Here is a 23606-nt window from a genome sequence, read left to right on the forward strand (position 1 = left end):
TCCATTCATCTGCTGATGGACATCTAGGTTGTTTCCATGTCCTGGCTATTATAAACAGTGCTGCGATGAACATTGGGGTACATGTGTCTCTTTCAATTCTGGTTTCCTCGGTGTGTATGCCCAGAAGTGGGATTGCTGGGTCATAAGGGAGTTCTATTTGCAATTTTTTAAGGAATCTCCACACTGTTCTCCATAGTGGCTGTACTAGTTTGCATTCCCACCAACAGTGTAGGAGGGTTCCCTTTTCTCCACACCCTCTCCAGCATTTATTGCTTGCAGATTTTTGGATCGCAGCCATTCTGACTGGTGTGAAGTGGTACCTCATTGTGGTTTTGATTTGCATTTCTCTAATAATGAGTGATGTTGAGCATCTTTTCATGTGTTTGTTAGCCATCCGTATGTCTTCTTTGGAGAAATGTCTATTTAGTTCTTTGGCCCATTTTTTGATTGGGTCATTTATTTTTCTGGAGTTGAGCTGCATAAGTTGGTTGTATATTTTTGAGATTAGTTGTTTGTCAGTTGCTCCATTTGCTATTATTTTCTCCCATTCCGAAGGCTGTCTTTTCACCTTGCTTATATTTTCCTTTGTTGTGCAGAAGCTTTTAATTTTAATTAGATCCCATTTGTTTATTTTTGCTTTTATTTCCAGAATTCTGGGAGGTGGATCATAGAGGATCCTGCTGTGATTTATTTCTGAGAGTGTTTTGCCTATATTCTCCTCTAGGAGTTTTATAGTTTCTGATCTTACATTTAGATCTTTAATCCATTTTGAGTTTATTTTTGTGTACGGTGTTAGAAAGTGATCTAGTTTCATTCTTTTACAAGTGGTTGACCAGTTTTCCCAGCACCACTTGTTAAAGAGATTGTCTTTACTCCATTGTATATTCTTGCCTCCTTTGTCAAAGATAAGGTGTCCATATGTGTGTGGATTTATCTCTGGGCTTTCTATTTTGTTCCATTGATCTATATGTCTGTCTTTGTGCCAGTACCATACTGTCTTGATGACTGTGGCTTTGTAGTAGAGCCTGAAGTCAGGCAAGTTGATTCCTCCCGTTCCATTCTTCTTTCTCAAGATTGCTTTGGCTATTCGAGGCTTTTTGTATTTCCATACAAATCTTGAAATTATTTGTTCTAGTTCTGTGAAAAATGTGGCTGGTAGCTTGACAGGGATTGCATTGAATTTGTAAATTGCTTTGGGTAGTATACTCATTTTCACTATATTGATTCTTCCGATCCATGAACATGGTATATTTCTCCATCTATTAGTGTCCTCTTTGATTTCTTTCATCAGTGTTTTATAGTTTTCTATATATAGGTCTTTAGTTTCTTTAGGTAGATATATTCCTAAGTATTTTATTCTTTTCGTTGCAATGGTAAATGGAATTGTTTCCTTAATTTCTTTTTCTACTTTCTCATTATTCGTGTATAGGAATGCAAGGGATTTCTGTGTGTTGATTTTATATCCTGCAACTTTACTATATTCATTGATGAGCTCTAGTAATTTTCTGGTGGAGTCTTTAGGGTTTTCCATGTAGAGGATCATGTCATCTGCAAACAGTGATAGTTTTACTTCTTCTTTTCCAATTTGGATTCCTTTTATTTCTTTTTCTGCTCTGATTGCTGTGGCCAAAACTTCCAGAACTATGTTGAATAGTAGCGGTGAAAGTGGACACCCTTGTCTTGTTCCTGACTTTAAGGGAAATGCTTTCAATTTTTCACCATTGAGGATAATGTTTGCTGTGGGTTTGTCATATATAGCTTTTCCAAAACCTGTGGGACACTATAAAAGCAGTGCTAAGAGGAAAGTTCATAGCAATACAGGCATACCTCAAGAAACAAGAAAAAAGTCAAATAAACAACCTAACTCTACAACTAAAGCAACTAGAAAAGGAAGAGTTGGAGAACCCCAGAGTGAGTAGAAGGAAAGAAATCTTAAAAATTAGGGCAGAAATAAATGCAAAAGAAACAAAAGAGACCATAGCAAAAATCAACAAAGCCAAAAGCTGGTTCTTTGAAAGGATAAATAAAATTGACAAACCATTAGCCAGACTCATCAAGAAGCAAAGAGAGAAAAATCAAATCAATAAAATTAGAAATGAAAATGGAGAGATCACAACTGACAACACAGAAATACAAAGGATCATAAGAGACTACTATCAGCAGTTGTATGCCAATAAAATGGACAACGTGGAAGAAATGGACCAACTCTTAGAAAAGTACAATTTTCCAAAACTGAACCAGGAAGAAATAGAAAACCTTAACAGACCCATCACAAGCACGGAAATTGAAACTGTAATCAGAAATCTTCCAGCAAACAAAAGCCCAGGTCCAGACGGCTTCACAGCTGAATTCTACCAAAAATTTCGAGAAGAGCTAACACCTATCCTCCTCAAACTCTTCCAGAAAATTGCAGAGGAAGGTAAACTTCCAAACACATTCTATGAGGCCACCATCACCCTAATACCAAAACCTGACAAAGATGTCACAAAAAAAGAAAACTACAGGCCAATATCACTGATGAACATAGATGCAAAAATCCTCAACAAAATTCTAGCAATCAGAATCCAACAACACATTAAAAAGATCATACACCATGACCAAGTGGGCTTTATCCCAGGGATGCAAGGATTCTTCAATATCCGCAAATCAATCAATGTAATTCACCACATTAACAAATTGAAAAATAAAAACCATATGATTATCTCAATAGATGCAGAGAAGGCCTTTGACAAAATTCAACATCCATTTATGATAAAAACTCTCCAGAAAGCAGGAATAGAAGGAACATACCTCAACATAATAAAAGCTATATATGACAATTTTTATTGTTTGAGTCCTGGAGAGAGAGCAAGAGAAAATTATCTGTGTCAGTGATTCTCAACCTGCTGTCCATGGATTGTGCTGGCTCACCACACTTCTAGTCCTAGACAGAATGACTAACTCATCCATTTGGGGACTTTCCTATTAATAGTTTCATCCCTGACAATCCCGCATCCCTTAGTCCCAAGTTAACTAGTGTGGTTGGACATCCTAGTTCTAAATGAGATAAGAAGAAAGTTTTTCCTGAAGTTGAAAGTATTTAATTTAAATTCTGAAAGCCAATGAGTTTTTCTAAAGCTAAACATATGTAATTTAAACTGAATTTTGTAATTCCACCTTCCTATCTCTTGGCTTCAAAATGGCATCTTTAAAATGAAATGATGGTAACAGTGGTTGGTAGTCTTATAGTTTTTTAAACAGCCTGACTTGGCACAGATGGTGATTACCTTATATCAGAAGCCCTCCTCCTATTTTAGTATAGTCCAGGTACCACTCACCGATTTAGTCCCTTTCTCTGCCTTATACTCTCTGCCCTTCTATTGGCTTTTGTCCTGGGACTTGCTCTCAGGATGATAAACATTCGTGGTGGACATATGGGGTTAGTTCTGACTACAAACTTGAAACATCTAATGCCCTGGTCCTGGTGGTGACATGCTGGGTAGAGAAAGTCGCTTTCCTCCTGCCTTGCCTGTCCTTCCCGTCTGATTTTTTTCATCATCCTTAAACAGATTTGCCATTGTGGGTGGGAAACCATGGAGGCTTTTCATCAAAACAATTTTGGGGAGATGAGGAAGAATATGGGGAGGGTGAAGTGAGAGGTGAGAAATGATGGTGCTGCCATTTGAGTCACTGTGTAAATTTGGGCAAGTTCCTTAGCTTTCTTTTTAAAATTTATTTTTAATTGGAGAAAAATTGCTTTACAATGTTGGTTTCTGCCATACAAAATGCAAAACAGCAGTAACTATACATATACCCCCTCCCTCTGGAGCCTCCCTCCCCTCCCCACATCCCACCCTTCTGGGTAATCACAGAGGACCAGGCTGGACTACAGTAGCTTCCCACTAGTTATCTACTTTACACGGGATAGTGTATATATGTCAGTGCTACTTTCTCCATTCATCTTGCTCTCCTTCCCCCACTGTGTCCGCAAGTCCACTCTCCATCTGCATCTCCATTCTTTCCCTGCAAATGGGTTCATCAGTACCATTTCTCTAGATTCCATATTTGCTCGTTTGTAAACCAGGGGGTACTACCTTTCTTACCAACCTGAGGAGATTGTTTGGCAGAGCACATGAAACAATGGTCTTGGAAGGGAATATGATGGTGCACCCAGCCGCTGTTTATCAGCTTGTTTCCTCTCATCCTCTGGCCTGGGCTTCTTCACCAGGAAGTGATCTCATAAAAGAGAGCTGCTTGCATTTTCCATAATCTTACATGCTCTAATATAGCAAGCAGAGGCATTACCTCATTGCGGCCAAGCATACCTGCTTTCTAACAGCAATTACTCAAGACTAGTTTCACTTCTCCTGTTGGCTTTCAACCCTGCATCACATCTTTCTTTCATTCCCCCAACTCTCAGGCACAAAGCCTCATTCCCTGGGGCCCAGCTCAGGGCACTTTCTTCCCAAGCCCTAACATTCCAAAGTAAACACCTGCAATTTATAGTCTCTGCTCCCTTCCTGCGCAAAACTCACAGCACACAATATATCTGTATTGGGAGGGGAATTGTGGTGAAGCAAGAAAAGAGCATTATACTAAGAATCGGATAACTGGACTCTGATCCAGCCAGGGTACTTCACTAGTTCTTTACCCTTGAGGAAATCATTTCCTCTCTGTATTTCCATTTGTAAAGTGATAGAGGAGGAGGGTGGTTTGCACTGTGGAGTACAACAGTACAGGCTTAGGCATCTGTAGATTGGGTTTCTTTTTCCAGTCTGGCTGCTTGCTAGCTTCTCCATGATTTGGGGGAAATCACTACCCACTTACAAGGCCACACCTCCCCATATGTAAAAAAAAAAAAAAAAAGGTTGAGTTAGGTGATTCATCAAGATTTCTGCCAGCCTAGAAACTGGATGCTTCTCTAGAATGTGTTTCATTAAACATACTTGGATGGCAGTGCCTGCTTCATGCCAGACATTGTTTGATGATAGTTGTGACATGGCTCATGGCTGGGCAAGGTCCTTGAGACCCTGAGTACAACTGCTACTTGTTTCTGACCATGTCTCAACTGGCAAGATGGTGACCCCAAGGACAGTTCCTATAATTTCCCTGCCTTTGGTCCCCTACCCCCATCTCCCTTTTCCCACCACCTGTAACTTTAAGCAGTGGTGATGAATCATGAAGAAGTTTCTGAAACAGATTCCACCATCTGTTTGCTGGAGATGTTCACAGTGCTGTCAGCAGGCTGCAGTGTGGTCTCTGGCTGCTTTCATTGAGAAACAGGCCAGAAAGCAATGGCAGATGAATGTAGTTGGGAGGGAAGCAGTTGATTTTTGACAGTGGGGTCTGTGAAAGCCATTTGTGAGCTGGGCTGAGGAGATTAGATCTAAAAAGGCACTCAGCGTCTTGAATCTGAGATGACTTGTTCCAAAAGGCATTTTGAAAGGCCCTTACAGCTCGAGATCTATGTTCCTGCGGCCAGGCAGGGGGAACCAGATCTGTTTCAGAGAGAGAAGTTTTCATGATTATATTCAGCAAAGGACTGGGCAGCTCTTCTTAGTAGACAGTTTAGTGTTAAACAACTCTCACTGTTTGGGAAGGTGCCTCCCATTTTGTTCTTGGGGAAAAGTGACTGAACAGAGCTCACTCAGTGATGAACATAGGGAATGAGACTAGGTGCCCCTTATTTTATTTACCCATTTCAACCTAACTGATGCAACACTAAGAAAACCCAAGTTAATGCTCTCTTGGATATCCTACTAAGGTCAAATGGGCACATGCTTTAACTCCAAGGTGAGTGCTCCTTCCATCTTTTCCCTTGGAGTATGGGCAGGCGCTGTGAGTGATCTTCCTTCTTCCTTCATTCTCTGAAAGCACCTTGGTTCCTGGCCCTCTTGAGGCAGTACCTCCTTCCAGGCCTCAGGTAAACAAGGTCATTCCATCAGAAACTGGGGGCTCTCTGGAGAGCCTAGGTTTGATTCAGGCCTCCCTCCTACCCCTTGTTCCAAGCTAGATGTCAAGAACTAAAAGCTGTCTGTTTGGGTTGCATTGGGCTTCCCAGGTGATGCTAGTGGTAAAGAACTTGCTTGCCAATGCAGGAGATGTAAGAGATGTGGGTTAAATCCCTGGATTGGGAGGATCCCCTGGAGGAGGGCATGGCAAACCACTCCAGTATTCTTGCCTGGAGAATCACATGGACAGAGGAGCCTGGCGGGCTATAATCCATAGTGTCACAAAGGGTTGGTCACAACTGAAATGACTTAGCATTCACACACTCAGGCAGGCTGCATTGGAGTAGACGGAACAGTGACTAATTCACTTCTGTGGTTCTTCCATTGCAGCCTAGAGATCATAGAAGTCTGAACCAGGTGGAAGGAAGGGAAGATGGGAAAAGTGGTGGAGAGCAGAATCCCATAGGGACCCAAATGGTCCTCAAGACAATAACCTTATCCAGAAGTAAGGGCCAAGAAGCACATGACTGAGCCCTGGGGCTGGCCAGGCAGATGAAAACTAGGCTGGTGGAGCCTACATGACAACTTTCTGCATTTGGTGCTGTGAATCGACTCATCTCCCCATCCCCACCGAGAAACCTGGAACGATGAGGAGCAGCCTGACCCTCGTGGGGACCCTCTGGGCCTTCCTGTCCCTTGTTACCGCCGTGGCCAGTTCTACCAGTTACTTCCTGCCTTATTGGCTCTTTGGATCTCAGCTGGGGAAGCCAGTGTCATTCAGCACATTCCGGAGGTGCAATTACCCTGTGAGGGGAGAGGGGCAGAGTCTGATCATGGTTGAAGAGTGTGGGCGCTATGCCAGCTTCAGTGCCATCCCCAGCCTGGCCTGGCAGATGTGCACGGTGGTGACAGGTGCTGGCTGTGCTCTGCTGCTCCTGGTGGCACTGGCTGCTGTCCTGGGCTGCTGCATGGAAGAACTCATCTCCAGAATGATGGGACGTTGCATGGGAGCTGCACAGTTTGTGGGAGGTAAGACTGTGTGGCTGAGATTGGGGAGGTTGGGGAGCTTTGCAGGGGTGGGCATAGTGGGCGTGTTGCCTTACAGGGAAATCCACTCTGAGCTTCTCCTCTTTGTCCAACTCTAAGGCTGTGAATGGGCTAATGCTGTGAATAGGCTTCCCTGGTGACTCAGATGGTAAAGAATCTGCCTGCCAATGCAGGAGACATAGGTTCAATCCCTGAGTTGGGAAGATCCTCTGCGGAAGGAAATGGCAGTCCACTCCAGTATTCTTGCCTGGGGAATCCCATGGACAGAGGAGCCTGGGGTGCTATAGTCCAGGGGGTCACAAAGAATCAGACATGACTTGGCAACTGGACAACAACAACAAGGCTCTGAATGGGGACTCCTTTGAAATACCTGGTCTGGGACTCCCCAAAGTGCAATCTACATCAGGGTTTTATTCACAGCAAGATTGGCTAGTAGGCAGAATTGATATCTGGTTTTTTGGCCCTGATTTTCATCGCGTTCTTTTGCCTGCAGAGTGCCTATTTAACAGTATTATCCAGGTCTGCTTTGCAGAGGAAGCAACTCTAGTATACTACTAGTATGGTATACAACTCTATACTCTAGTATTACAGTTCCCAAATAAACTTGAACTCTAAGATCCCTGATCACTGGTAGTTATCTGAGGACCGTGATCTCATTAACACATACACAAAGATGCTAATTACTGAATGAGTTCAATATGCAGTCCTCACCAAAAAAATACACCTCTAATAGTGAAATGCTAGCTACCAGGCAGATTGCAGTTGACCGCTTATCTGGCAACATCTAAGGCTAGCCCTGACTGGTAGCCATCAACAATCTATCTAGGTTTCCTCTGGCCCCGACTCACTCTACTTATCTTTTCCTTCATTCAGTCTGCCTCTAAATTTAGTGCAGGAGACCTGGGATGCTGCAGTGTGTGGATGGGCTAAGAAAGAACAAAATGCAAAAATGGCAGACAGTAGAAAAGCAATGGGAGTGGTTTCATTTGAACTGAGAAGAAAAAGGCAAGTTTAGACACAGGCAAATATGTGTGTGAATACATGAGCTATTTTTCACACCTGGATGGGGAAATGGAAAAAAGTGCTGGTAGAATCTATGGCTGAAGTTTGTTGTTGTTCCTGAAGTTGTAGAATTCCTATTCATTATAACTGTCATCTCCATTAGCAGCACAGTGTGGGTGACTGGAGCCAGGAGACTTCGATCCCACTTCTGGCTCTTTCACTAAGTTGCCCTGTGGTTTTAAGCAAATGACTGACCTCTCTCATGTTCACTTCCTTTCTTTCCTTGAATTGGTTCATTGGCAAGATAGCCCAGATCCTAATTTTCTTCTTCTCTCCGATGACTGCATTCAAGTGGTCTTGGGGTGCAATGATAGTGATGAGCTAAGACAGTGCTTCTCATCAGGGACTGACTTGTTACACCCTTCACCCCCCACCCCCACCAGAAGACATTTAGTAATGTCTTTGAAACATTTATGGCTATCACATGTTCGGGAGGGTGTTACTGACAATCAGTGGATAAAGGTGAGGGATGCTGTTAAATATACCACAATGCATAAGAATAAAACAGTTGCCTACTCCCCCAAATAAAGAAATATCTGGTCCCAAATGTCAATAGTGCCGAGGTTGAGAAACCCTAAGCTATGATTTCCTTGCCTTCTTATGAAAAGTACCGGATTCTCTTTTGTGCCAGTTAACGTGATGTTTTCTGTTTCCCTCTTTCCTTAGACTCATTGTAAAAATTTTAAATTTGAATTAACATTCTAATCTAATGAACTAATCCATAAACTGAGTGGGCAAGAACTTTAACTGAGTGGCAGATGTCATGCAGAGGCAACAGAAACATCAGTATAAGTTTCCTCTCATATGATTCTGCCATTTTATATTCCCCATTGGCTATTGCTCATAAGAACACAGTCATAGTGTTTACGCTTAGATGAAGATCTTTAAAACTCAAGGATAAAATGCCATTTGACAGTGGTCATGGAAAGAATTAAGACCCAAGGTGTGCTACAAGGTTTCTCTCTGGGCAAGGGAATAATATTGGACAGATGGCTGAATTTCCACAACTTCCCCATCCTTAATACCAGCCAACGAAGAGTCATTTTCATTTCCTTTTTAGAAACTGGAGCCTGTCAAGGTTACATCAGATGTGAAGGAATGGTAAAGCCTGCTTGAATGTATCATATTTTCTAGGCATCCCTTGGCATACAACCATTATCCAAGGTTCTTCAGGGATCTTGTGCCTCACTCCTCAGAGATGGGCACTGTTAGTGGCAGAAAGCCAAACCTGAAGAGTGTTTTGAGCTACACGGATAAAAGACATAAGAGAAAGAGCTGTGGGGGTTAAGTTGAAGCCTGTTGTTCAACTGAGGGAAATTGATTTCATTGCTCCAGGCCGGACTGCTTCTCAGCAGCTAGTGCATTAACCAAAATATATCAGGGGGAGGAGCCCATTTGTTTCAGGTTTGGTTTATCTCTGCCAGACCTCAAACCACTGAAGAGATGGAGTATCCATTAAGAACTACTCCCTCCCCTCTGCCTGACTTTTGTTCCCCAGTTTGGCGGCTGTCCACAGAGATGAGTGGTGGGAAGTGGGAGAGACAGGAAGAAATAAAGAACTGCTGGCCTGAGTCAGATTCAGCAAGGTGACCTGATGGGGCCCTTGGGTCCTATTTGCTCCACCTGCAGCCAATCCAGCTGGACAAGTGTAGGGTCCAGAGAGCCTTCCACTGGGACCTTCATGCCCTCCTCTAACCAGGGAAGGAAACATCTGGTTAGGAGATTATTTCAACCCCGGGGATGCTGAGGTTTCCAACCAGCTGGCCCCTGATCCCAGAGAATAAGGTCATTATTTACATTCCCCTGTGTATACACATGCAAGATGCTTGTGAATTATCCTCTACCTTCAGTGAGAGCTAACTGAAGAAGAAATAGGTGAGAAGTAAATATAAAGAAGTCTTGGCAGGAAAAAGTGTAAGATCTTGGATCAGGTTACTTGAGGGAGGCCAAGAATCTTTCTAGAGCAGGGAATGTATCAGAATCACCTGGAGTGCTTAAAAAAATTGGTTTCTCTCTCACTCTTTCCCATACTGATATACATAGCAACAGGTGGAAGGCTACATGTTTTTTAAAAAAATTTCCCCAGTGACCCTGATGTGTGTGCTGTGTTCCCTTTCCCCAACCCAACTGAGAACTACCACTCTGGACTTTTTTGTTTTGGTTTAGTTAAGCAGATAGAATTCAACAAACCCAGACAGGCGCTAATGTTTTGCTCCATGTAAGATCCTAATGCTACATGCTTCAAGCTGAATGAAAATTGCCGCTGGAGACAGATCACTGAGAATGTGATTCAAGGAAAGGGTGGTGTTTTCTAAAAACCATTATCTTCTCTGCAAACCAAGCATTTCCTGAAAAGTCTTCCAAGCTGTCATCAGTCATCATTTAACTTATCTTTACCATGTTGAGCAAGGATTATAAAAGTGGCTTTCTGTTTGGGAAATGGTATTTAAAGAAGTTAACCTATTAACAGAGACTCATGTGGAAGATTTGAAGCAGAGCAGAGAATGTGGTCCAGGCCTTCTGACTCTCAGCCCTGGGCTTTATGCACTGGTGTCATTGATTTTTCTTTATCTCTTTTTTAAAATATAAATTTATTTATTTTAATTGGAGGTTAATTACTTTACAATATTGTGTTGGTTTTGCCATACATCAACATGAATCCGCCACGGGTATACATGTGTTCCCCATCCTGAACCCCTTTCCCACCTCCCTCCCCATACCATCCCTCTGGGTCATCCCAGTGCGCCAGCCCTAAGCTGTATCACGCATGGAACCTGGACTGGTGATTCATTTCATATATGATATTATACATGTTTCAATGCCATTCTCCCAAATCATCCCACCCTCTTCTTCTCCCACAGAGTCCAAAAGACTGTTCTATACATCTATGTCTCTTTTGCTGTCTCACATACAGGGTTATCATTACCATCTTTCTACATTCCATATATATGCATTAGTATACTGTATTGGTGTTTTTCTTTCTGGCTTACTTCACTCTGTATAATAGGCTCCAGTTTCATCCACCTTATTAGGACTGATTCAAATGTATTCTTTTTAATGGCTGTTTAATCTCTTTAGAGAGGAAGTTCTATCACAGTGTTTCTCAGAGTGGTCCTTGAAGCGCTTGTATAAGAATTTCTTGGTGTGCTTATTAAATGCGGATTCCTTAGTGCCTTCCTAAACTTCGGAAAGAGATGGGAATATCAGACCACCTGACCTGCCTCTTGAGAAACCTATATGCAGGTCAGGAAGCAACAGTTAGAACTGGACATGGAACAACAGACTGGTTCCAAATACGAAAAGGAGTACATCAAAGCTGTATACTGTCACCCTGCTTATTTAGCTTCTATGAAGAGTACATCATGAGAAACTCTGGGCTGGAAGAAGCACAGGCTGGAATCAAGATTACCGGGAGAAATATCAATAACCTCAGATGTGCAGATGACACCACCCTTATGGCAGAAAGTGAAGAGGAACTAAAAAGCCTCTTGATGAAAGTGAAAGAGGAGAGTGAAAAAGTTGGCTTAAAGCTCAACATTCAGAAAACTAAGATCATAGCATCTGATCCCATTACTTCATGGCAAATAGATGAGGAAACAGTGGAAACAGTGTCAGGCTTTATTTTTGGGGGCTCCAAAATCTGCATCTCCAAAATGCAGATGGTGACTGCAGCCATGAAATTAAAAGACACTTACTCCTTGGAAGGAAAGTTATGACCAACCTAGACAGCATATTAAAAAGCAGAGATATTACTTTGCCAACAAAAGTCCGTCTAGTCAAGGCTATGGTTTTTCCAGTGGTCATGTATGAATGTGACAGTTAGACTGTGAAGAAAGCTGAACGTCAAAGAACTGATGCTTTTGAACTGTGGTGTTGGAGAAGACTCTTGAGAGTCCCTTGGACTGCAAGGAGATCCAACCAGTCCATCCTAAAGGAGACCAGTCCTGGGTGTTCATTGGAAGGAATGATGCTGAGGCTAGAACTCCAATACTTTGGCCACCTCATGAGAAGTGTTGACCCATTGAAAAAGACCCTGATGCTGGGAGGGATTGTGGGCAGGAGGAGAAGGGGATGAGAGGATGAGATGGCTGGATGACATCACCGAGTCAATGCACATGAGTCTGAGTGAACTCCGGGGGTTGGTGATGGACAGAGAGGCCTGCTGTGCTGCAGTTCATGGGGTCGCAAAGAGTCAGACACGACTGAGTGACTGAAGTGAACTGAAACCTCCCAAATAAGAGCTGATGCCTGGCACTCTGGATTCTACATAGCCTCTCAGGCTGACTTATTTATTTTTGAAAGTATAGTATAAAATATTTCAGATATATGCATCATAAGGCTTAAGGAATAGACTATTACTGATGTTGTTGAAGTCTTCATACCCTGATTGTATTCCCTTGTCTCCATAGCAAAGGTAACTACTCACATCCATATATGTATTACTACAGGAAAAACCATAGCTTTGACTAGATGGACCTTTGCTGGCAAAGTAATGTCTCTGCTGTTTAATATGCTGTATAGGTTGGTAATAGCTATTCTTTCAAGGAGGAAGCATCTTTTAATTTCATGTCTGCAGTCACCATCTGCAGTAATTTTGGAGCCCCCCCCAAAATAAAGCCCCTCACTGTCTCCATTGTTTCCACATCTATTTGCCATGAAATGATGGGACTGGTGGAGAAGGAAATGGCAACCCACTCCAGTATTCTTGCCTGGAGAATCCTGTGGACAGAGGAGCCTTGTGGGCTGCTGTCCATAGGGTCACACGGGGTCGGACATGACTGAAGTGACTTGGCATGCATGCATGCATGGTGGAACTGGATGCCATGATCTAAGTTTTCTGAATGTTGAATATTAAACCAGCTTTTTCACTCTCCTCTTTCAATTTCATCTAAAAGCTCTTGAGTTCTTCTTCACTTTCTGCCATAATGGTGGTGTCATCTGCATATCTGAGGTTATTGATATTTCTCCCAGCAATCTTAATTCCAGCTTGTGCTTCATCTAGCCCAGCATTTCGCATGACGTACTCTGCATATAAGTTAAATGAGCAGGGTGACAATATACAGCCTTGACGTACTCCTCTCCTTATTTGGAACCAGTCTGTTGTTCCATGTCCAGTTCTAACTGTTGCTTCTTGATCTGCATACAGATTTCTCAAGAGTCAGGTCAGATGGTCTGGTATTCCCATCTCTTGAAGAATTTTCCAGTTTGTTGTGATTCACATAATCAAAGGCTTTGGTGTAGTCAATAAAGCAGAAATAGATGCTTTTCTGGAACTCTCTTACTTTTCTGATGATCCAATGGATGCTAGCAATTTGATCTCTCATTCCTCTGCTTTCTCTAAACCCAGCTTAAACATCTGGAAGTTCACAGTTCACATACTGCTGAAGCCTGGCTTGGAGAATTTTGAGCATTACTTTGCTAGTGTGTGAGATGAGTGCAATTGTGTGGTAGTTTGAGCATTCTTTGGCATTACCTTTCTTTGGGATTGGAATGAAAACTGACCTTTTCGAGTCCTGTGGCCACTGCTGAATTTTCCAAATTGCTGGTATATTGAGTGCAGCACTTTCACAGCATCATCTTTCAGGATTTGAAATAGCTCAACTGGAATTCCATCACCTCCAATAGCTTTGTTCGTAATGATGCTTCCTACAGCCCACTTGAGTTTGGATTCCAGGATGTTTGGCTCTAGGTGAGTGATCACACCATCATGGTTATTTGAGCCATGAAGATCTTTTTCGTATAGTTCTGTGTATTCTTGCCACCTCTTCTTAATATCTTCTGCTTCTGTTAGGTCCATACCATTTCTGTCCTTTATTGTGCCCATCTTTGCATGAAATATTCCCTTGGTATCTCTAATTTTCTTGAAGTGATCTCTGGTCTTTCCCATTCTATTGTTTTCCTCTATTTCATTACATTGATCACTGAGGAAGGCTTTCTTATCTCTCCTTGTTGTTCTTAGGAACTCTGCATTTAGATGGGTATATCTTTCCTTTTCTCCTTTGCCTTTAATTTCTCTTTTTTGCTCAGCTATTTGTAAGGCCTCCTCAGACAACCATTTTGCCTCTTTGCATTTCTTTTTCTTGGGGATAGTTTTGATCCCTGCCTCCTGTACACTGTCATGAACCTCCGTCCATATTTCTTCAGTCACTCTGTCTATTAGATCTAATCTCTTGAATCTATTTCTCACTTCCACTGTATAATCATAAGGGCTATGATTTAGGTCATACCTGAGTGGCTTATTGGTTTTCCCTACTTTATTCAATTTAAGTCTGAATTTGGCAATAAGGAGTTCATCATCAGAGCCACAGTCAGCTCCCAGTCTTGTTTTTTGCTGACTATAGAGCTTCTTCATCTTTGGCTGTAAGGAATATAATCAATTTGATTTCGATATTGACTGTCTGGTGATGTCCATGTGTAGAGTTTTCTCTTGTGTTGTTGCAAGAGGGTGTTTTCTGTAACCAGTGCATTCTCTTGTCAAAACTCTGTTAGCCTTTGACGTGTTTCGTTTTGTACTCCAAGGCCAAATTTACCTGTTACTCCAGGTATCTCTTGACTTCCTACTTTTGCATTCCAGTCCCCTATAATGAAAAGGACATCTTTTTTGACTGTTAGTTCTAGAAGATCTCCTGCGTCTTCACAGAACCTTTCAACAATGAGGATAAATGACCCTGTGACTTTGTTTTTAAAATAATTTGTCTCCTTGGACATCTTTATCCATCTATGATCAAATGTGATATAATCCTCTGACACAAGTGCAATGAAGTATGCACTTGTATGTTACAAGTTCATGACGGATGTTTACAACCTATTGTGCTCACCTGTCTGAAAGGCAGGAGGGAGAATGGGGGATGGGAGGGGTGGTAGGGCAGGTTGAGAAGAGCATGTGGCCACCTGCACTGGGGTAGAACACATACCTGGCAGATTCCTACTTCTGACTTGGTGCCGGAGAAAAACTGCAAGAAAACAACTCCAAGCAGGTGACTTTTCAGTCAAGCCTTGTTCTGCTTTTGACTTTTCAACTGTTATGAGGACAAAAATGTGAGGAAGAAATTAGCATGGTGAATATAAGTAGAAAGTGAAGGAAAAGCCAGAGGGAGAGGCTGCTGTTTAATAATAGTAATAAATCTTTATTGAGCACATTCTATATGCCTGGCAGCTTTATGAGTACTACTTTTTGAAACAGCCCTGTAAGTTACAGTACTATTATTCCTATTTTAAAGATGAGGTAACTGAGGCACAGAGAAATTAAGTAACTTGCCAAAGTCACACAACCTCTAGGGGGCAGAGCTGGAATTTGAAATTAGGTCTTGGGACTACAGAACCCAATCTCTTTCTCTTTCTCTTTTTCCCCAGCTTCATTGAAATGCAATTGACATAACATTGTGTGTTAGGTGTACAATACACTGATTTGATGCACATATGCATTGTGAAAGGATTATCACAATAAGGTTAGAGAACACATAAATCGCCTCACATAATTGTTTTGTGGTGAGATCATTTAAGATCTACTCTCTTAGCAACTTTCAAATATATAATATTGTATTGTTCTCTTAAGCCGTCGTGCTGTTTCTCTGAATCTTAATGCCTATAAGATTCCAAGTGCCTACTATAGATGCTGTTGCCAAAAAGTGATCATTTCTGGACACCTGTCTCTAGAAGAATAACACTTCTAAGGATCTCTCTTATTAGTAAGAAAAGCATTGCCAGCAACTGGCTCTGCGAGCTTAAGTAAATTGCTTTCCCTCTCTGGGTCTCAGCACCCACATCTGTAGTGGAGAGGGACTGGAGTAGATACTCTCCAAAGGCCTTTCCTTCTCTGAAATTCTGTAGCTGTACTGAGTGTCTAGGATGACCTCTCATCTCTACCATGGAGATCCTTTCAGAAGGCTCCCCCCTTGGGAAGTGGGAGCAAAGGAAGCTGTCTGTTAGATAGGCAGAGCATACTCTGACACAGGCACATTTATTGAGCACTTATTACATACCAGGTAATAAGTAGGTAACAAGGATACATAGTTGAAGAGAAATATGATACCTGCCTTCAAGGGATGCACAGTCCAGTAATAAAAGCAGGTGGCAGTTTTAAGGGTTTATATCACAGAATATTCTGATCACAGAAGTAAGCACAGGGTATTTCTGGAGCAGAGGGAAGGAATATGTAACTTTGCTTGGGGTAGGCACTGGGGATGGTGAGGAAAGGTTTCCTGGAAAAGGTAATCTGTGACTTGAACTTCTCAGCATGGTAAAGTCTAAGGAGCAGGAGGGCTGGAGAAGGTGGAAGGTTTCTCCAGCCATGTCGGGAAAGGCATTTAGTTAACACAGGCCCCTGCTTGAAAAGTCAACAGCTCATGCCCATCCCAGAGATCTGAGTGTGGAGGCTGGAATACAGAACTGCTATTCTTTTACAGACATATGTTTTTTTCTTCCTGCTCTGTGTGGAAAAGCTCATTTTTCGTTAACTCTTCTCTCAAACAGTAGACACTGAAAGCAGGGAAAGGCTGAGGTTTCGTTTCCAATTCTGTCCTTAACCCATTGTGTACACTCTGGGATCACATACTTTGGTGCATACCTCTTCATATCATATGATTTCAGTTTATCTGTAGCAAGAAAAAAAATGAGTACTGTTCCATTGCCACTGGATAAATTCCAGAGCCTAGAAAAGTCTTTTGCGTGACCAGTTTCATTTCCTTTAAGACTATCAGACAGATAAGAATGTCTTCTAATTTTAAGCATTCCACTGAAGGGAATTTCTAACCTTAATTGGTCATTCTTTTTAGTTTCTAAACCCTCTCTCACCATCAGAAAGTTCCTTCTGTTTTCCTATTTAAACTCTTCTTGTTTTTTCTTTAGGTTCATATCTTTTTCTCTGGCCTCACTGAATATTGAGAACAGCTCATGTTGCCATCAGAGAAGGCGATGACACCCCACTCCAGTACTCTTGCCTGGAAAATCCCATGGACGGAGCAGCCTGGGAGGCTGCAGTCCATGGGGTGGCGAAGAGTTGGACACAACTAAGTTACTGCAGTTTCATTTTTCACTTTCCTGCATTGGAGAAGGAAATGGCAACCCACTCCAGTGTTCTTGCCTGGAGAATCCCAGGGACGGGGGAGTCTGGTGGGCTGCCGTCTGTGGGATCGCACAGAGTCGGACACGACTGAAGCGACTTAGCAGCAGCAGCAGATTATGTTAGGTTCTGCATCCACACTTGTGGTAGGTGACCATCCCATGACTTGTGGTGTAGCTACTCAAGTATAGTGTTCTTGTATTTAGACTCTCTTGGTTGTAAGTAGCAGAGACTCGAGTTCTCCAATGAAAAGGGGGATTTATTATAACATAAGAAAAGTGGAACTGGAAAGCCACTGACAAGGACTGAATTCCCTAACTCTTTCAGGAACAGTATGGAGTTTCCCTTCATGCTGTATCTGATTTCTGCCACTGTGTTCTCTTCTTTTACCAATCAGTTTGCTCATCTTGCCCAGAACTGATGTCTATTCATAACTTTGGATTGAATTTGGCTTCAGCTTGACACAGACTTGATTTTACCTCCCGGTGTTTTTCCCTATCTTCTGCTCCATCTGCTAACTAGCACGTTTCTGTGTTCCTTGATTAAAATTTCCAGAGACAAGAATCTGGCCCAGCTATTCTCTTCAGAGCATGATATACCACCCATTACTGGCCAGCCAGCGAGTTTGGTTGCTCCTGTGTCAGATGCCAACGCTTAGTCCAATTCACGATCACCAAAGGCAAGGGGAAGTGGGTCACAGGTTACAAAATGTAAACCTAGGCAGCAAACAAGAGCTGTATTTGACACAAATGTCCTTAAAAGGCAGTGCCAACAAGTAGACCCAGATTTATATCTCTGGTCAGAACAGTAAGGTTATCACTAAGATTGCACAGAGTTGCTCTCTAATAAATAAATGACAGATGAAGAGAAGGGGCAGAATGAGAGATGAAGGCAAGGGGCACAGTGGAAGGTTTTGGAAGCTAAAGAAAGTAGGAATGCTTAGCATGAAGCTGGAATGGTCTCTCAGAAGTGTTTCTGGAGGAGGGAATGTGGTCCCCTGCTCACCAGTAGAAGCCTACATAACGTGTATACTTTGTGTAGATCTCAGTCTGGCAACTGATTTCAAGTTACAGAAATCATGACCTGTCTTCAACTAGTAGGGACTGACCTGATTCTTAGAAAAGGCTGAATTGTAGGGACAAGTAGCTGTCTCTACCTTGTTGTTCTTTGTAAATCAGACCAAGATAGAAGAGGACTCTGGTTAGAGAGGCCAACTCAGCTTTGTGAATCATTGTCAAAAACATTTTGGCTGTTAAATGTACATTGGTTGGTCTCAATCCCCAATACTGTCCTTTTTTATGAGTTGGCCCCTTTACTGTCTGTTGCAGCTCACCACCCATGACACAGTAAAGACATCCTGTTGAGTTGATAGTGTCATAGATATCTAGGGTAAAAGAGGAAAGGTAAACTCTGAGTGAAAGAGGCTGAATTTGAGCTGAGCTAATCCAGAGGGGATGTTGGGATGACAGAGGCTTGTTGTATTTTTTTCTGCCTGTGTGTATTATTTTTTTTTTTCCAGGACTGCTGATAAGCTCAGGCTGTGCATTATACCCCTTAGGATGGAATAGCCCGGAGATAATGCAAACGTGTGGGAATGTCTCCAATCAATTTCAGTTAGGTAAGATGGTTTGTGCAAGATGGCAGTGACGGGGAATCAGTTTCTCAAAGTGGTCTTAGAGGGGCCTGTACTTACTAGTGGTGCTTGCCTGAGTCTCTCATTGTGTTAGCTTGTGGGAAGTGGTATCTTGCTCAGCCTCATGTGGCCTTGATAATTTACAAGGACTGAACACAAATTCTGCTTCTTAAATGATGTCTTGCCGCACCCTTATGTACCTTTACCCAGACCGATTTTCTCCCTGTCTACAGAGAGCTTCCCTGGTGACTCAGATGGTAAAGAATTTGCCTGCAATGCAGGAGACCTGGGTTTGATCCCTGGGTCCAGAACATCCCCTAGGGAAGGAAATGGCAGCTTACTCCAGTATTCTTGTCTGGAGAATCCCATGGACAGAGGAGCTTAGTGGGCCACAGTCCATGGGTTCGCAAGGAGATAGACATGACTGAGTGACTAACAGTTTCAGTTTTATCTACAGAGGGATTCTAAATGCTTAGAGACTGCAGATCTGTCATCCTTTGAATAAGTCCTAGACTCTATTAATATTTCTTTCTAGGCAACTATTTTCCAAATACAAATCAATAGTGTCTCTTCTCACTCTCCACTGAGCATATAACAAGATGTAATTTGTTTTATATCATGCATTAGGAACCTAAGTTAAACATTGGGAACTGTTACTGTCATTTTTACATTGTTACTGGCATGTTAATGACAAGAGGTGTTAAATATTAAAATGGGTGACAGAAATAACTTTGGACTCTTCTGTGGTTGCCAACTTCTCTGAGAATGGCTTAAGTTCATTATTGTGAACTGGGAATAGATTAGCCTCTACCTGGAAGATTTCAAAATACTTGTCCAAACTACCAGGATGGAATGTCTAGGTTTCCTTGGGTATTTTCAATTGTAGTAGAGGATTTTGGAACAATGAGGCCACCCATTCGCTGTAGCTTATGCTCCCACACTTCCCTTTTCTCTCTGTTGCCTCAGACTGTTTTTTGAGCCTTAACCTGACTCAGTTTTGGAGGGAGGTGTTTACTGTACAAACACAAGGAAAGGGCTGTAGAGAATATGTCACAAAATGAAGACCCTAGCGTGCATGTCCAGTGTTCCTGGCTCAGGGTAGGGCTGACTGGTAAACACAATGATTCTGCCATAGGTGAAGGAAGGAGTAAAGACATTCCAAAAGAAACTTTGGGGGCAGGGACTGAAGAAAAAAGAAGCAAGACACTGATGCTGCTAACCAGGGTAGAGAAAGCTGAAGATTTAGCACACATCTCCTACTGGGTTCTTACTCCTATAATTCTACTTTAAAAAAAAATAATAATGGCTTTCACAGAACATTTTTAGGGCAGTGAAACTATTCTGTCAGACTGAGTATCCACTATAATGGTGGACACACCCAGGTGGCTCAGCGGTAAAGAATCCATCTGCCAATGCAGGAGACGCAGGTTCAATCTCTGGGTTGGGAAGATCCCCTGGAGAAGGAAATGGCAACCCACTCCAGGATTCTTCCTGGAGAATCCCATGGACAGAGGAGCCTGGTGGGCTAAAGTCCATGGGATTGCAAAGAGTTGGACACAACTGAGTGACTAAGCACCTTTGTCCAAGCATATTGAATGTATGATACCACGAGTGATTTGTAATATACCCTATGGACTTTGGGTGGTTATGATGTGTCAATGTTGATTCATCAATTGTAAACAATTTTCCACTCCATTGTGGGATGTTGACAGTGAGGGTGGTCGGGGGTGTGTGGGACAGGGTGCAAAGGAGAAATCTCTGTAACTGTCTGCTCAACTTTGCTGTGAACCTAAGACTGCTCTAAAAAGTCAGGTTTATTTTTTTAATTGAAAAAAAGTAAGTTTTATTTATATAAAATTTGCATAGTATAAAATTTGCCCTTTTAAAGTGTACAATTAGTGGGTTTTATTATATTCACATGGTTGTACAATCATCACTACTATCCAATTTCAGAATATTTTCACAATCCCCAAAAGAAACTCCTTACCCATTAGCAGCCACTTCTCATTCCTCCCTGTGCCCAGCCCCTGGCAACCACTGTCAATTTATATTTGCCTGTTCTGGACATTTCAGATAAATGGAATCATATAACATGTGGCTTTGTAGGTCTGACTCCTTTTACTTAGCATAATGTTTTCAAGGTTTATCCGTGTTGTAATTTGTATCAGTACTTCTGCCTTTCGTGGATGAATAATATTCCATTGTATAGCTATATTTTATTTATCCACTTATCAGTTGATGTATGGAGAAGGAAATGGCCACCCACTCCAATATTCTTGCCTAGAGAATCCCATGGATAGAAGAGCCTGGTGGGCTGCTGTCCATAGGGTTTTGCAGAGTCAGACACGACTGAAGTGACTTAGCATGCATGCATGCATTGGAGAAGGAAATGGCAACCCACTCCAACATTCTTGCCTGGAGAATCCCAGGGACAGAGGAGCCTGGTGGGCTGCCGTCTATGGGGTCACACAGAGTCGTACATGACTGAAGTGACTTAGCAGCAGCAACAACAGCAGTGGCAGCAGTTGAGGTATACTTTGGCCTTTCTACTTTGGGGCTATAATGAATAATACTGCTATAACAATTTGTATACACATTTTTGTATGGAAATCTATTTTTATTTCTCTTGGGTGTATGTCTAGGTAGGCACAGAATTACTGTGTCAAATGATAATTCTATATTTAAGCCTTCTGAGGACCTTGCAAGTTGTTTTCCAAAGTGGATGCATCATTTTACATTTCCACCAGCAATGTACAAGGGTTCCAATTTTCTAGCATCTTCACCAATACTTATTTTACATTTTAAAAATTATAGCCATCCTAATGTGTGAAATGATATCTCATTGTGACTTTAATTTTCATTTCCCTCCATGACTGAGGTTAAGCATTTTTTCATTTACTTATTGGCCATTTCTATATCTTTGGAGAAATGCCTATTCAAATCCTTTGCCGATTTTTAACTGGGTTATTTGCCTTTTTGTGTTGAGTTGTAAGAATTCTTAATGTATTCTGGACACTAGACCCCTTTCAGATATATGATTTGCAAGTACTTTTTCTCATTTTGTAGGTTGTATTTTTACTTTCTTGATGACATCCTTTGAAATACAAAATTATTTAATTTTAATGAAATCTGCTTTTATCTATTTTTTCTCTTGTGGCTTGTATTTTTGGTGTCATATCTAAGAATACAATTAGTAGTACCAAATCTAAAGTTATGAAGATTGTTTTGGCTACTCTGGCCCCCTTGTGTTTCCCTGTGAATTTTAGGTTCAGCTTGTCAATTTCTGTAAAAAAGTGAGCTGGGATTTTGATAGAGATTGGATTGAATCCAGACATCAATTTGGAGTATATAACCTCTTTAGCCATATTAAGTTTCCAAACCCATGATCACAAGATGATGTTCCAGTGAATCAGGTTATCTTAAATCTCTTTTGATGATATTTTTTAGTTTTCAGTATACAGGTCTTACAATTTGTTTGCTGACACATATCCCTAGGGATTCTGTTGTTTTTGATGATATTGTAAATGGAATTGTTTTCTTAATTTTATTTTTGGATTGCTCATTGTTGGTGTATGTGTGTGTGTTAAGTCGCTTCAGTCATATCTGACTCTGTGCCATCCTATGGACTGTAGCCAGGCTCCTCTGTCCATGGGATTCTCCAGGCAAGGATACTGGAGTGGGTTGCCATGCCCTTCTCCAAGGGATCTTCCCAATCCAAGGATCGAGCCTGGGTCTCTTGCATCTCCTGCATTGGCAGGTGGGTTTTTCACCACTAGTGCCACCTGGGAAGCCCATGTTAGTGTACAGAAATACAAATGACTTTTCTGGATTGACCTTGTATCCTGAAACCTTGCAGAACACCTTTGCTAATTCTAATGATTTTTTTAGTCGATTGCTTAGGATTTATTATATACCTGATCATGTCATCTGAGAAGAGAGAAGTTTTACATCTTCCTTTCCAATCTTTTCCTTGTGTAATTGTCCTGGCTCAAACCTCCAGGATAATGTTGAACAGAACTTGTGAGAGTGCACATCCTTGTCTTATCTGTGATCTTAGGGGTAAATCATCCAGTTTTTCACCACTAAGTATTGATGTTGGCTAGGCTATATTTGGACTTTCCCAGTGTCTCAGCAGTAAAGAATCTGTCTGCAATGCAGGAGACACAGAAGACATGGGTTTGATCCCTGTGTCAGGAAGATCCCCTGGAGGGGGGTAGGGCAAACCACTCCAGTATTCTTGCCTGGAGAATCTGATGGACTGAGGAGCCTGATGGGCTACTGTCCATAGGGTTGCAAAGAGTTGGCTATGACTCAAGTGACTGAACATTGCATGCATAGGCTATTTTCATAGATGGCTTTTATTGGGTTGAAAAAGTTCCCTTTTATCTATTCCTAGTGTTGTGTTTCCATTATGAAAAGATGCTGAATTTTGTCAAGTGATTTTTCTACACTTACTGAGATAATCATATGTATTTATTGATTGATTTTCATATATTAAACCAACCTTGAATTTCTGGGACAAATCCTAATTGATCATGGTGTGTAATCCATTTTATATGTTGCTGGGTTTGCTTTGCTCATATTTTGCTAAGGATTTTTACATCTATATTTGTTAACCTGTAGATTTCTTTCTTGAAATGTTGGCTGGATTTTGGTATGGGCATAATATTATTCCAATAGAATCAGTTGCTGCTTTGATTAATGTAGCAATAAAATACCAGAGTGAAAAACTGGAGATGTGAGTTGCATGTAACCATTTGGCAATTTTCTGCACCAATCACCACCGCTAAGGACTTAGTTCCCAAAAGTGCAACTTTGTTTGTGGCTGTCTCTGTCCCAAGTTGGTGGCCTTCAATTGTGTTTACCACAGGAT

General features: G+C 41.8%; 1 protein-coding gene across 2 annotated transcripts in view; it reads left to right on the forward strand.

Moving 5' to 3' along the window:
• The window catches only part of LHFPL1 (LHFPL tetraspan subfamily member 1), a 116791-nt gene that overhangs the window by 60662 nt on the left and 32523 nt on the right, over nucleotides 1–23606 (forward strand). For both annotated transcript variants that reach the window (XM_070289660.1, XM_070289659.1), the window contains exons 2-3: nucleotides 6321–6959; nucleotides 18620–18718. In XM_070289660.1, coding sequence (XP_070145761.1) covers nucleotides 6509–6959; nucleotides 18620–18718 — 550 coding nt within the window. In that variant the 5' untranslated portion in view covers nucleotides 6321–6508. The remainder of the gene's footprint in view (nucleotides 1–6320; nucleotides 6960–18619; nucleotides 18719–23606) is intronic.

The sequence above is a fragment of the Ovis canadensis genome, chromosome X, assembly GCF_042477335.2.
Source record: "Ovis canadensis isolate MfBH-ARS-UI-01 breed Bighorn chromosome X, ARS-UI_OviCan_v2, whole genome shotgun sequence".
In the NCBI taxonomy this organism is placed as follows: domain Eukaryota; kingdom Metazoa; phylum Chordata; class Mammalia; order Artiodactyla; family Bovidae; genus Ovis; species Ovis canadensis.